This window comes from Accipiter gentilis, chromosome 24, assembly GCF_929443795.1.
Source record: "Accipiter gentilis chromosome 24, bAccGen1.1, whole genome shotgun sequence".
In the NCBI taxonomy this organism is placed as follows: Eukaryota; Metazoa; Chordata; class Aves; order Accipitriformes; family Accipitridae; genus Astur; species Astur gentilis.
In genome coordinates, this window is record NC_064903.1 from 13,524,770 (window position 1) to 13,537,609 (window position 12,840).

At 52.4% G+C, this 12,840-nt stretch overlaps 2 protein-coding genes and 5 non-coding genes across 8 annotated transcripts in view; all 7 read right to left on the reverse strand.

The window, feature by feature from the left end:
* TRMT2B (tRNA methyltransferase 2 homolog B) overlaps window positions 1-12,153 on the reverse strand; it is a 233,711-nt gene extending 221,558 nt beyond the window's left edge. The window contains exon 1 of the mRNA XM_049827701.1: window positions 12,096-12,153. The gene's annotated coding sequence lies outside the window, so the exon portion shown is untranslated. The remainder of the gene's footprint in view (window positions 1-12,095) is intronic.
* Window positions 49-12,149, reverse strand: DKC1 (dyskerin pseudouridine synthase 1). Of its 2 annotated transcripts, none has more exons than XM_049827696.1 (15): window positions 12,096-12,149; window positions 11,313-11,374; window positions 10,909-10,995; window positions 10,238-10,329; window positions 9,515-9,699; window positions 8,943-9,007; window positions 8,240-8,366; window positions 7,725-7,855; window positions 6,602-6,745; window positions 6,018-6,138; window positions 4,613-4,731; window positions 3,366-3,469; window positions 2,838-2,904; window positions 1,916-2,074; window positions 49-1,410 (listed from the first exon to the last, which is right to left on the reverse strand). In XM_049827696.1, the coding sequence occupies exons 4-15, from the start codon at window positions 10,306-10,308 to the stop codon at window positions 1,342-1,344; spliced, it is 1,362 nt and encodes a 453-aa protein (XP_049683653.1). In that variant the 5' UTR covers window positions 10,309-10,329; window positions 10,909-10,995; window positions 11,313-11,374; window positions 12,096-12,149; the 3' UTR covers window positions 49-1,341. The 2 variants fall into 2 exon arrangements, with proteins under 2 accessions (XP_049683653.1, XP_049683652.1); XM_049827695.1 differs by lacking the exon at window positions 12,096-12,149 and adding an exon at window positions 11,671-11,762.
* On the reverse strand, window positions 4,219-4,294 carry LOC126050421 (small nucleolar RNA SNORD83). Its single transcript, XR_007509545.1, has one exon. It is a non-coding gene; the product is annotated as a small nucleolar RNA SNORD83 (small nucleolar RNA).
* On the reverse strand, window positions 5,520-5,769 carry LOC126050423 (small nucleolar RNA SNORD17). The gene has a single exon (XR_007509547.1). It is a non-coding gene; the product is annotated as a small nucleolar RNA SNORD17 (small nucleolar RNA).
* Window positions 7,417-7,551, reverse strand: LOC126050428 (small nucleolar RNA SNORA36 family). The gene has a single exon (XR_007509552.1). It is a non-coding gene; the product is annotated as a small nucleolar RNA SNORA36 family (small nucleolar RNA).
* LOC126050425 (small nucleolar RNA SNORD83) lies at window positions 7,959-8,034 on the reverse strand. The gene has a single exon (XR_007509549.1). It is a non-coding gene; the product is annotated as a small nucleolar RNA SNORD83 (small nucleolar RNA).
* LOC126050422 (small nucleolar RNA SNORD17) lies at window positions 8,592-8,840 on the reverse strand. The gene has a single exon (XR_007509546.1). It is a non-coding gene; the product is annotated as a small nucleolar RNA SNORD17 (small nucleolar RNA).
* Window positions 12,154-12,840: the final 687 nt, after the last annotated feature.

Here is a 12,840-nt window from a genome sequence, read left to right on the forward strand (position 1 = left end):
CAGACCACTGACCTCTTATGGGAACCAGATGAGCAAGAAAATCACCCATTCAAAAATAGGGCTTTTATTTTTATGTAAAAAAGTAAATAAAAATGGACTTTTTCTGCTCGGGTTCTGACAGCCACCAGCTGCTGGCCCACTGCCTGCATGTATCTCTAGCACTGGATGGGAGAAAAGTCACACAGTTAAGACAAAAGCAATGCACGAGGCTAAGACAAACATTACAGAATCTGTGCAGGGATGAAGCAGCCTGGATCCTTCCCCATTAAAAGGGGCTAAAATCCTGCCTCAGCACTACCACTGTGCCAGAGAAGAGACCCCCTGCCCTCAGTGAGCCACCCCAGATAAGGAAATTAGGACAAGTGTTTCTGAAACTGCTCAAGCCCCACACCCAGTGCCCCTTGCAGAGCTCCCTCTAAGCCAAGCTTTTCCTCACAATGACTCCAGTCCCAACAGCCCTTTAGAACAGCAAACTGGCCAGCCGCCTTCTGGTCACTTCACTTCTGCCACCCAGCAGCCTTCAGAGCATATCAGATATCAAAACCAGGGAAGGCAACTGAAAGCGCTGTGGTCCTATTCCAACAACTGGGTAGAGAAGAGCAAAGAGCCAGCAAAAGGTGCACACTGACAAGGTCACTGGGGCACTGGGTCTGGGGATCAGCTGACAACTAACAAGCAGGTCCCTGCACTATAAAGTGAAAAGCAGGAATTTAACATTCTAATCCTTTTATGATAAAGTTAAAAAAAAAGTAGTGAAGAATATCTGGTGGACTATTTGATCTCATCTAGCTGAGGGTCAAGCCAAGCACATGGCCAGGTTAAAGCAAACCAGAGCCCTTCAAATAACCAATTTGACTGTCCCCATCCAAACCCATTCAGATGGGCCATAACAAAGCCGGTCCTCCAGACACCAACACATTCTGTGACTGTCAGGTAACAACTCCAACCTTGGAAGAAAAGGAAGAAAGAGGCAGGACAAGAAAGGGGAGAAACATTATTCCTCCCTCTCAAGGTGAAAACAGACACCAAGTAAGAGCCAGGAGCTACAACTTCCCTGAAGATACCACTTCTATTGGCATCATGGTGTTCAGCTTTAGACAGCAAGCCAGTGCAGGGGCAGTCAGGCACTCCACTCCTCTGGCAACCCTTAAAACAGGATGAGGAGGGGTACTGGAACAGGGCGTATCCTGGGCAAACACACCCACTTACTCATATACACAGCAGAAAAGGAACTTGGAACTTGATGGCCCCTCTGCCATACAGCCAGTCCTCTTTTTCTCAAGGCCTCAGACTCCTCCCTCCCTGCCAATGAGGTCTCCTGCTTTGAACAGATCCAGTCGCTTACTCCAAGCTCTCTTCTACCTCCTTTTGTTTCTTCTTCTTCTTCTTCTTGGTGCTGGTCTCACTGGTCTGTGAAGAGGTTGGAGAGGTCAGGCAGGAATCAAAAAGGAATCCCCCACTGCTCATTTCAGTAGGAACAGCCTCACTCCAGGCACAGTGCAGGCTCCCCATGGCCATAATCCTCCCTCACCACCATACAAGCACTCAAGCACACTGACCAAACACCAGCACCATGCCAGGAACCATCCTCCCCACTGGGGCACATTACAGGGCACCAGAGCACAGAGGTGGCCTGGCAGGAACATGTACCCTGCAACTGCCCCAGGGCATAGATGGCTGTTCACCCCATCCCTGCCCCACTGCAGATCAAGCCTCACCTGCCCAGTCTCCCACCACCCTCAACCAGTTCAGTTTACAAGTGCACCTATATAGACACCTTTCTCTGACTGTGGGGAGCCTGGCACTTTGGGGACATGCACAGCAGGATGCTGATGCATTTATCCTGGAGGTATTAGGGAGAGACAGCAATGTCTGCCATGCTTGGACAGTACTGTGGCACCACCCAGTTACATACCACTTCTATTTGCTCTCCCCCACTCTCAGCTGCCTCTTTGGCCTTCTTCTCTTTCTTCTTCTTTTTCTTTTCCTTTTTGCTCAGCTCCTCTGGTGGTGGGGTGGCAGAGGATGGTGGGGTCACAGCCTCCTCATTTTCACTCTCCGACTCTCGCTTCCTCTATTAGGGGAACATGTCAGACACACCGTCTTCCAAAGGAACTCAAGTGATGGGAAAACTTTGCAAGCCCATTGCAACTATTTTGCCCAATTCAACCAAACTTCACAGTTAATGCTTCAAGTGGGAGGGTGAGCTACAGACAGCCAGTGGTCACCTCCAGCATACATTGTCTAGGATTTGCTCCTGCCAGAATTGCACCCCATATTTCTTAGCGCTTCCTGTACCCCAAATGCTCCAGAGATTGAAACACTGCTGCACCTTTCCAAGTGCATGCACAAGCCCTGACTTAGATTCTTAGATCACAGCACAAGCTCCAGCTTAGGGAACTTTAGATGCAACTCTTAAACAGACATTTCTGCAACTGTCTGCAGTCTCCAGAAAGGTTCTCTGGCACAACAAACCTCCACCATGACTCCATACAACGTATTTCCTTGGATGCTGCAGTTTGTATGCCACAAGTCAGAGCTCCTCATTCTCATACTGTGCTACAGGACTTGCACCCAAAGTACAACGTCCCAGAGACAAACACCCAGGGGTAAGGCCCTAAACAGGTCACCTGACAGCTAGCTCATGGGCCATGCAACCACAACACACATGAGGGCACTAGGCTCCCAGAATACGAAACACTTTCACCTGTAAAACAACCAACCAAAGCAGCACACAATCCAGCACCTGATACCAACTGCCTAAAGGAACAGGTGCATATCCACTCTTCATCAGGGCCCAAACAACCTTACAGCCAGAGAGCACTAGCAATACTTACTTTTGGAGCCCTCTCCAGTTCTGAAACACCTTGGGGAACAGGAGCTGCCTCTTTCTTGGAAGCATCCCTGAAAGAGAAGATCCCCAGGATAAGCAGGACAGCCACTGCCTCACACTGCTCTATAAAAGTACAAAGCCCTGTCCCCCTCGCAAGGGCTCTGCAACCCATGCCAAGCACTGGGTGGGGAGACTGGTGTGTGGAAGACCTGCAGCCTGCACCAGGACCAGCTGGGCTGGGTAACAGCAAGGCCTCCCCTATTTAATTTAGCAGACTGACTCCCTCTAAAACCACGAACACAGGCTAGAAAGGGACAACCATCTGCTCAGGGCCTTTCCCTCCGGCACTCCCCACTAGCAACACATTCCCTGGGACTGCAAGAAATGCCACTGCACCCCACAGGCCCAGACAGCCGACTGCCCTGGGCCAGGCCTAACATGCTCCAAGCACAAATGGCAGCACCCAGCCCAGCCCTCACTGCACAGGGCTCCCCTCTGCCCACTATGCGGGAGCCACACACCCTGTACCCACCTGTAATCCACGTACTCCTTCTTCCAGGAATCTGGTGTGCTCTCGTTGGGCTTTCCATGCTTGTCCAGTAGACCCTTCTGGATCATCATCTTCTTTTGACTGGCCTGAAAGCAACGTGCAACAAATCAGACTGCCACTCCAGGGAGGAGAATTCCTCCCTGGGGCTTCAGCCACTCAGCCTAAGAGGAGGTAATCCAGGAACAAGCCAAGCCAACTACAGTGTTACCAATTTAACACTTCTCCAAGGACCTTCTAACAAATCACACAAACATCCCTTGCACAGCAGCCTAACAATCTCAGAAAGGAAGCATCTTTATCAGTAAATAAGGACTAATTTGTGGAGGAAGTAACAGCAACAGAGTAAGATGACTCTGCACGTCATGGAGCTCAGATCTTTGACTGGGTTCCTCCAGCTTAATGACCTGCCACATTTCAGCTGAACCACTCCAGCTGCAAATAAAAAAGGCTTTGCTAAAGACTCCAAGATGCTTGAACTGGCCCACATTATCTCACATTTGCTGTGGGATAGATGTGCATGCATCTCCACAGCTTTCTACATTTCACCTGAACCACAGGAATGGGAATAAGCCACAGCAATTTGACACCAAGTTTTAAATCCAAGCTGCATCACTTGCCACAGTGAAACCCCAGTCTGGCTGCAGTTAAGCTAGCACTGCTGACCTGCTGATTTCCATGACTACCACATATTTGAGACAGGAGAGGAACCCAATAACAGGTGTTCCCACTACTCCTGTCCTTCAGGCACAGTTTAGTGTCTCACGAGACAGTTTGCATTTTGGCACTGTTGTAGTGGCACCAGAAGGAAAAGCAGCTCCTTGCCCAGCCCCTCCAGAGCCATCAGTATGGGGTGATAGATTAAGGTCATCTTTGCACAGAGTGCTAATGCCATCCACTTCACATCATTTGGCTCTTTACCAGAGGAAGGCTGGTGCTGTACAGACCTGAGGAGCCCGTGTCTGAGCACCAGCAGCAGCCCCAGCTGGGCCTCGGACAGAGCTGCCCAGGTTCCACTGGGAGGGAAAGCCTCACTCCCACTGTCACTGGGCTGGCATGGCCCCGGCACTGGGAAGCACCACCATTGTGGCTCCAGGAAAGCACAGCAGAATTACACTGAAGCCCTGGATAAGACATGAGCACAGCTCTGCCCGAGGGGCTCGGAGTCCCACATCCCAAGAACCAGGCTCCCACCTCCGCTCTGGGACTGACCGCACCCCGACACCACTCACCTTGGGACCGAGACCCCATTTGCGGGGATACGTATCTCTCTCCATGATCACTCTCTTGATCTTTGCAACAATACCATGGTCACAGGTAGAAATGACTGCTGTGGTCATCAAGGCAATAGCTGCAGAAGCAGGCAGAGAGTTCATTAACTCTTTAACAGCAGAACGGCAACAGCGATGCAGGAACCTGCTGCTTTCAGCCTGTTCTTCCTCTGTCAGCACAAAGAGGAGCAACACACCCCACCAGTGCCATTTCACCCTAAAACCTCACTGGACGTAAGTTCTGGATGCTTCAGAGAGCTGCCCTGCTCAAAGGCAGCAAGAGCATCAGTCATGGATTAACGACACCACAAGCACAGGCCTCTCTGGCTTACACCAGAAGACCATTCTGGATCAGTGAACACAGTAAGACACAGTAAGACCATTTCCCAGAGCAGCACCAACACCACCACTGGATAGGGAAGAGCTCTGTGAACAGCTGCAGGAACACTTCCAGGCAGCTCAGAGAACCACACCACTATAGAAAGGAGCAGTGTTGCTCCTTCATCAGCTCCCAAAACCTTGCAGAGCCAAACTAGAGGAGACTAAGCCTACCAATAAATTATGCTTTTCTTGCCAGGTCCCCAAGATGACCAGAGTGCAGGCAGTACAAACAACAGGGTGGAACAGCTTGGCTGTTACACCTCCAAGGCCCCTCAGTCCCATGGGTCTGGACAGAGTGTAAGACCATGCAGCACTGAGCACCATAACAGACCATCTGTACAGTATGTCAGCACCCATCATCCACACAGCTTCTTTGAAGACCCTGGTTAGAACAAAGCACCCTTTCAAGTCACTTCACAGAAGCTGGTAGTTGCTCAAGCCCTTTTACTGATCTGCTCAGGAAATGTGATGTGCCAGGCAGAAGTATGTGATCAGACATCATCCCTCATCTCAGTGAGGATGGAGCCCCCCGCAAAGAGGGACTCCAACCCTGCCGGCACCACTTCACTCCTGCAGGCAACCAGCCATACACCACAGCAGCCCCCAGTAGGACACTGGGAGACTGGCAGAGTCTCTGGAGGCTGCACAGCACCCAGACCCTAGAACAGGAATCGGGGTGCTGCAGGAGGGCGGCGCCACTGCACTCAGAGAATGGATAAACTTTGTCATCACCTCACACACAGAGCACACCTGAGCATCATGCAGCTGAAACCAGACTAAGGAACTCTTCACACCTTGCCAAGGACTGATGCAGCTGCTGTTTCTTAATATCCTGCCCAGTACCAGCTGCCTTGGGCCACACTAACCCACAGTCCCCATCAGGAAGCACTGTTTAAACCTTCTGCATATGGGGACTCATTTGTTGTGCATTCACTGGAACGCAGTCTGTTATTTCTGCAGTTAGCTGGGCACAAGAGTTTCATACCTAGGCAGATAGCTTCTCCTTTTGTGGTGATGACAACAATCTCCTGATTAACCTCAATACCATCTTCATACCTCAGGACACCAGGCAGCATGATCTTGGCTCCATAGCAAATGGCATTAACCTGAAAACGTAGGGAACAGGAGGGCTTATAAACTATTAGAGAATAAAAACAAGGTAAGAAGTGCCTCTAATATTTTAGTTTCCCATTGCCATTACTGTCCCAGCAATAACATCCTTATGTTTCTATTTCTTATTGTCCGCTATAGAAAACTTGGGGGCTTTGGAAAAAGCAAGCAAAGCAAAGCACCCATCACAGAAAACAACATGCGAGGTAGATCTCTTATAATCATCAGCATCCTCCTGAAGTGATAGCAGGAAGAGCAGCTTCTTTGCCACTTAATTCTTGGCTCTTACATCTTACTGCTGACCTGGCAGTGGCCCATACTAGATCCTACACAGCTCATAATCAGGACAGCACTGCACACCATGTGGATCCTGATCCTCCATTTATTCCATTAGCTGTACAAGTTAGAAGGATACTTTGCAGCCTCTGGCTGTCAACTGGCACTATCTCAGATGCTCACCGCACTGTCTTTCATGACTAGCCGCTTGTGGGAAGTCAGCAGTTTCTCCAATGGCAGGATAACTCTTCGCAGATAGCTGTCATCCTTGTTGTTGTCGTATTGCCACTGTGCATCCAGTACATCGTGCATAGTCACCATGTTGTCCTGCAAAGACACAACCCCTCTAAACTCTCCTACAAGCCACCACCTTAAAGCACACACAAGAAAATAGCTGAAGTCCAACAGCAAAGTGCGCTGAAAGGGAGTGAAAAACAGATGCCCAACTCAGAAGCACCAAAGAAGCAACCTAAAAGAGGCAAGAATACTTTCCATCAACAGCTTGAGGTCAGCCTGATTTGTGCTACCACAGACTTCAGCCTTTCTAATCTCAGACAGCACTTGGATCTAGTGTATAAGGTCTGTCTACACGAAACTTTGGAATATGACCAAACTTTAAACAAATACCTGGGATTTCTATACAAAGATTAATGAGTAGAAGTTTAAATCAACCAGGTCTTCAATCTGTGACATGAAATAAATTCTTGAAGCAGTTGTAAGCACCCAACACCTGGAATTCATTTCAGTCATGCCAGTGATTACAGCTGTGGTAAGAGCACAGACAGGTGGAGCTGCACTTGCACTCTGATATGCCTACTTTGCAAGGAAAGAAATTAATTCTGGAGCTGAAGAGACTGTATGAGTGTTCAAGATCACACAAGACTGCATCTCCCAGGCTCATTTCAGTGAAGCATGTTCCCTGCATCATGCCCTGACACCAAGCAGTCGCAGATTGCCAAGCAGACAGTTCACACGCCTGAACTTGTAGCATGTGCGTGGTTTGTAGGCTGAGAAACACAAGTGGCATAAAACAAACTTTCAGTCACCATGGTGCACTTCCCAGTCACTTACTGTCCCAAAGCTTAATTACCAGAACAGGGGCAACACCCTGAACTGAACTCAACACTTTGGTTACAGACAGTCTATAGCAAGAGCTCCCATGTTTTCAGGGCTATTCAGAAAACTCCTCCCAGCCACCATGCACCTATACCTTCTCCTAACACTGTAAAACTAACACAGTTGCAAGGAACTCTTGCAATTCTGACAATTTCAAATTTGCTAGTTATAGTCAGAGCTACTACTCTACCTTCTCTCCCAGGATGCCTGAGCGCACTCTGCGGAGCTCTTGCATCTGGCCCCCCACACCAAGCAGCAAACCAAGGTGAACACAGAGTGTTCGAATATATGTGCCTGCTTCACAGCTCACCCAGAAGATACCTGAAATGCAAGACAGGACAAAAGAGTATTTAAATACATATCTAGAAATGAAATACATCTAGAAGCTCCCTTCATGAGAAGCGGTATGTCCAACCCTTCATAGAGCCATCAGCCTGGGGTGATAGATCAATGTCATCTTTGCACTGAGTGCTAATGCCATCTAATTGACATCATTTGGCTCTTCAATGAAGGATGCAAGCAGTACAAAAAATAGATGGGATTTGCTTCTCAGCACACCAAAGTAATGCATGAAGCAGCTACTGCTTGATGGACGTGAGGATTTAGGTCTTAAGACATCTGCCAAGAACAGGAAGCAGCCGATTTCACAGGAAATTTTATCAGCTGTCAGTTTAATAGGAAGAAGGCAGGAAAGCCCTGTTTTACCTAATCTTCTCTCAGGATCATACTCCACCAGCTTGCTCTCATAGATGGTTCTGACTCTCAGTTGTCGTTTGACAGCAGCAATGAGGGGTGGTCGCTGAAACAGCGCACCTGTCAGAGTTTCTATTGCCTGAGGGTAGAAGCAGAAGAATTAATAGCTCATACCTCTGCCCTCAGGAAGGAGCACCTTGGGGTCCCCAGCAACTACGACCACTTCCATGAGTAAGAAACCACACGGTCCATCATAATTTGGTGATGTCATATTTAATAAAGCTGATATGAACCAGTGATGTGGTCAAAATGCTACCCCAGCTGCCAGTGAGCACAGCTGGACTTTTTCATCAGGTGGAAGTATGTGATCAGACATCATCCCTCATCTCAGTGAGGATGGAGCCCCCCGCAAAGAGGGGCTCCAACCCTGCCGGCACCACTTCACTCCTGCAGGCAGCCAGCCATACACCACAGCAGCCCCCAGTAGGACACTGGGAGATTGGAGAGTCTCTGGAGGCTGCACAGCACCCAGACCCTAGAACAGGAATCGGGGTGCTGCAGGAGGGCAGCGCCACTGCACTCAGAGAATGGATAAACTTTGTCATCACCTCACACAGAGTGCACCTGAGCTCCGCTCCTATCCTCTCATCTCCCACCGATGCTGAACACTTTGCATGTAAAGTGCCAGCATGGCTAAGAGCATGCCGAGACTTACCCTGGCAAGCTGAGCCTCATTTTCAATTGCATTGTGCAGCCGAACAATTCCCACATACTCTTTGCCTGAAAGAACGACAAGAGCAGTCAGGAGTGGCCACTTGAATTTAATATTGACCTCAAGATCCACAATGCTTCACAGCCACACATCCACAAAGCCCTGAAATTTTCACAACCACCTCTCCTAGGAATTGCAGCCAGTTTATGACAGAGTTGGTTGTTCTTCCAACAAAGTAAATCTAAGCTACATTTATTTCTTCACCAAGTTTTATTTCAGTGGACTGGTAGAGGCCAAGGCCATTAAGTTCAGTTAGTCCATGAAACCAGTCTCTCAGAAGTGTTTTCAATGACTTAAAACAGCACAAGCCCAAGAAGCAATAAAAATAAAAAAAAACTTATGACACTGTGGATGTGCCCTCACTGGCTTGGAGTGAGGATAAGCAGCCCTTAAGCTCAAGGCACTGAAGACCAAGGGTAGCCCTTTCAAAGACTGGAAATCCCAATTTTGTCTCCAAAAGAACTCCACACCTCCCCAGTCATTTAGACTGTAAATGGTCCCAGCAATAAACATACCTGCACTCTGCTGAGATTTGACCAGTCGTGTTGCCCTCTCAATGCACACAATGAGGCATCCAGTCACCTTAGGATCCAGAGTGCCACTGTGTCCAGTCTTCTCTACTCGAAGGATGCGTCGGATCCATGCAACCACCTCATGGGAAGATGGATTGGAAGGTTTGTCGAGGTTAATAAAGCCAGACCTGTAGGGCAAGATGACAGAGAGTAGGACCTAAGCATCAGGGCAAACACAGCAAGAGCGCAAAAAGTTTGACAATATTTGTCATGGCTTTAAAGAAATATATTTCTATACAGCCAAATAAGCTATGAGCCTCACAGCTGTGCCCAGTGAGCACATGTCAAGCTGCTCTGGGCACAACAGGTGATATAATCCACAGTCAAAGAATTCTCTTCTCCCTAGACTGCTCATCACTACTCTGCGCTTAAACCAAACGCTACAAACTCCAAGCAGCATGCCAAAGCCTAGCAGGCCAGAAGACTTTCCCTAAGACCCCCAAAAATTCCTCAAGTGTTCCAACTGAGGAATCACAGACCACCCACAACCCCAGAACAAAGCAGACTTTACAGGAAGTGACCAGTGGGTCCTATTTAGACATTTACTGGTTAGTAGCAAGACACCGAGACAAGCAGAAAGGTACAAGAGAAATCCAGAACAGAAAATGTTTTGAAGATATTAACTGTGAAAGAAAAATAAACCACTCTGGCCCTTATTGCACTCACCTAACATAGTCAGAAATCTCTCTCTTCAGGGGATTAGCACCAGAAGAAAGAGGTGTGTAGTGTGCTGTCATCACATTTAACTTGTCAAAGTTCTACAAAATCAAAGCAAAAGTTACAAGTGTTCTTGAGCTCACCTTGGTTTCAGCATCGCTTTGCCCCAATACACCTCCCTAGCTACACAGCATCTGATTTGTACATATAGGTGAAAGAGCATCTTCCAAAACGATAATGGCCCAACAATGGAACCACAACAATGTTTTACAGAAAGAGAAAGAAACAGAAGTCCTGCACTGACAGAGATGGGAAAGCAGAATACCAACCTTTGCAATGCAGGATAAATCCAGTGTGCCCCAGAAACTCAGCATAAGCAACTCAGAAGTCTACACAGACCACTATCAGACCAAAATAAATAGCTGAACAAATCTGGTGGGGTCTTTACAGGAGACAGTAAACTTAGAAAGCAGGCATGCAAATGATCCTGCCAGACAAACTTCATAACATGATTTCTGCATGCAGAGCTTGCCTCTGCTTTGAGTGTCACACATGCTATTTCTTAGAAGTAAGATTACACAGAGATTGAGCTGTGCATCTCCAAGGGCCTGCACTGACAGAGGACAGAAGAAGGAGCAGGAGCAGGGATGGGCCACGAGGTTGTCTATAACCTGCTGTACCTTCAGCAGCAAGGGCCACTGAGACGTGTCCAGCTGGGCGACCCGGGACTCCGGCTTGATGAAAAACTCCTCCGTGTGCTGAATGTCCTGAGAGCAGATGAAGTTACTCGAGATCAGGGAAAGGAAATAAATCCGCAGGCCCGCGCTCCCGCCCGCTGCCACGCGCCACCTCCACGCGGCGCGCGAACCGCACCCGACGGGGCGGCTCCGCTGCCCACCGCGCAGCGCGGCCTCTGCCCGCGGAGCGGCCACGTTCCCGCCGCTGACGGCGAGGGGAATCGCGTTTCCGCACGCCGCCAGGCACCGCTACCCCCGGCCCTACCCCCGGACCATCCCACCGCGCCGCCAGGGATCGCGCTGGGGAAGCCCCCGGGCACCCGCCCCGCGCCCGGCCCCGCACTCACCGCTACATCCTCGTCGGGCAGCGCCCGCTTCTCCTTCTTCCGCCGCTTCTTCACGCTGGAACCTGCCGGAGCGACATGCTGAGTGTCCCGGCCGAGGCCCTGCCAACCCCACCGCGCCGGGAGCGACGCGGGAGCGGGAGGGCACCCGCAGCCCCGAACCCCTCCGGGCCAAACGCGCCGCCGACCCGCCCCCACGTGCCGCCACGGCGGCCTCGAGCCCCGCGCGGGCGCCTCCCAGCCGGGGCTCGCCGGGACTCCCCGAGGCACCCCCAGGCGCGCCGCGCGCCCCCCGCACCGCCTATGCACGCCGCGCCCGGAGAGGCGAGGGGCCACCGCGGTGGTTCCCTCCGCTGCGCACCATCCCCATCCGCCATGGCCGTGCCGCGTGGTACCGCCGCCGCACAGGGACCGGAAGGGCTGCCCCTTCCCGACAAGCCCCGCGCCGAGAACGCCCCTCCCCCGCAGGAACAGACTGCCCCGCCCGCGGGGACCCGCCCGCCTCCCGATTTGCCCAGCGGGCGCTCTCCTAGTTCGGTGCTCCCGTAGCTGGGTCCCCCCCCTCGCCCGGCGACAAGTTCGCTCCTTCCGCTGGCGGCCGGCCGCCTCCCCGCGCAGCGTCCGCGGCTGAGAAGCCTCCCCGGCCCGGGGAGCTCCCCGCCGCGCCACGCCGCGAGCCGGCCGAGCCCCGCGCCAGGGCCAGCTTACCCCCGCCACGCCCCGGGGCGGCACGGGGCCCTCTGCTCGGCGGCGAGTCCCGCCGCGCTCCCGGGGCCCGCGCCTTACCTCTCGGCGCCGCGCCCCAGCGCCGCCGCGGGCTCCGGCCCGGCGCTCTCCGGGTCCGGCCGCGGCAACGGGGCGCGGGGCGGTGCCCGAGCCGCTCCCCGAGCCGCCCCGGGGCGGCGAGCCGTGCCCCGCAGGCGCCCGCCTCCTGTTCGCGGCGCGGAGCCCCGGCGCGCCCCGGCCCTCTGCGCAGGCAGGAGCGCAGGGCGGCCGGGCGGCCCACCCCGCCACCCCGGCGGCCTGGAGCGCCCTGCGCGGGGAAGGCTGCGGAGGAGGGCAGCAGCCGCGCAGGGCCTGAGAGGAGCCCGCCGAGCAGGGCGAGGGGGCGGCACCGGCCGATGTCACCGCAGCTCGCCCCGAACGGGCGCCTGAGGCAGAGCGCGCCGCAGCGGGAGCGAGCGGGCTGCCATCCGTTCTGCACCGGGGTGTTGGCGTCGCGGAGAATTCTGCGAAGGAGCGGCCCTGGAGCTCCCGGGACTGCGGGAGAGGGAAACTGCCCCGGAGCAGCGCCCGCAAAGAGCCCAGAGCCTCTCCCGGGCTCCTGCGGGCAGACGACGCTGTCTGCTCCGTTTTGCCGGCACAAATGGCGACAACTGCAGCTGCGGTCGCTCCCAGGCCTGGTGCCTCCAGGAGGGCTCTCGACAGCGGCCCAGAATTACCTGTGCGCGGTTTTTACGTATGCTGATCTCGCGCAATCTAGGCATCTTAGAGAGGTCTCTTGTCTGGGAGTTCACACAGCCAGCTGTCG

What these genes read in the sequence shown, in the direction of transcription:
- DKC1 (XM_049827695.1), bottom strand. An exon ending in TGCCCGACGAGGATGTAGCG is followed by an intron (nt 10,996 to 11,312) that starts GTGAGTGCGGGG and finishes ATCTGCTCTCAG; the next exon opens with GACATTCAGCACACGGAGGA. An exon ending in TAGTCATGAAAGACAGTGCG is followed by an intron (nt 6,139 to 6,601) that starts GTGAGCATCTGA and finishes CTACGTTTTCAG; the next exon opens with GTTAATGCCATTTGCTATGG.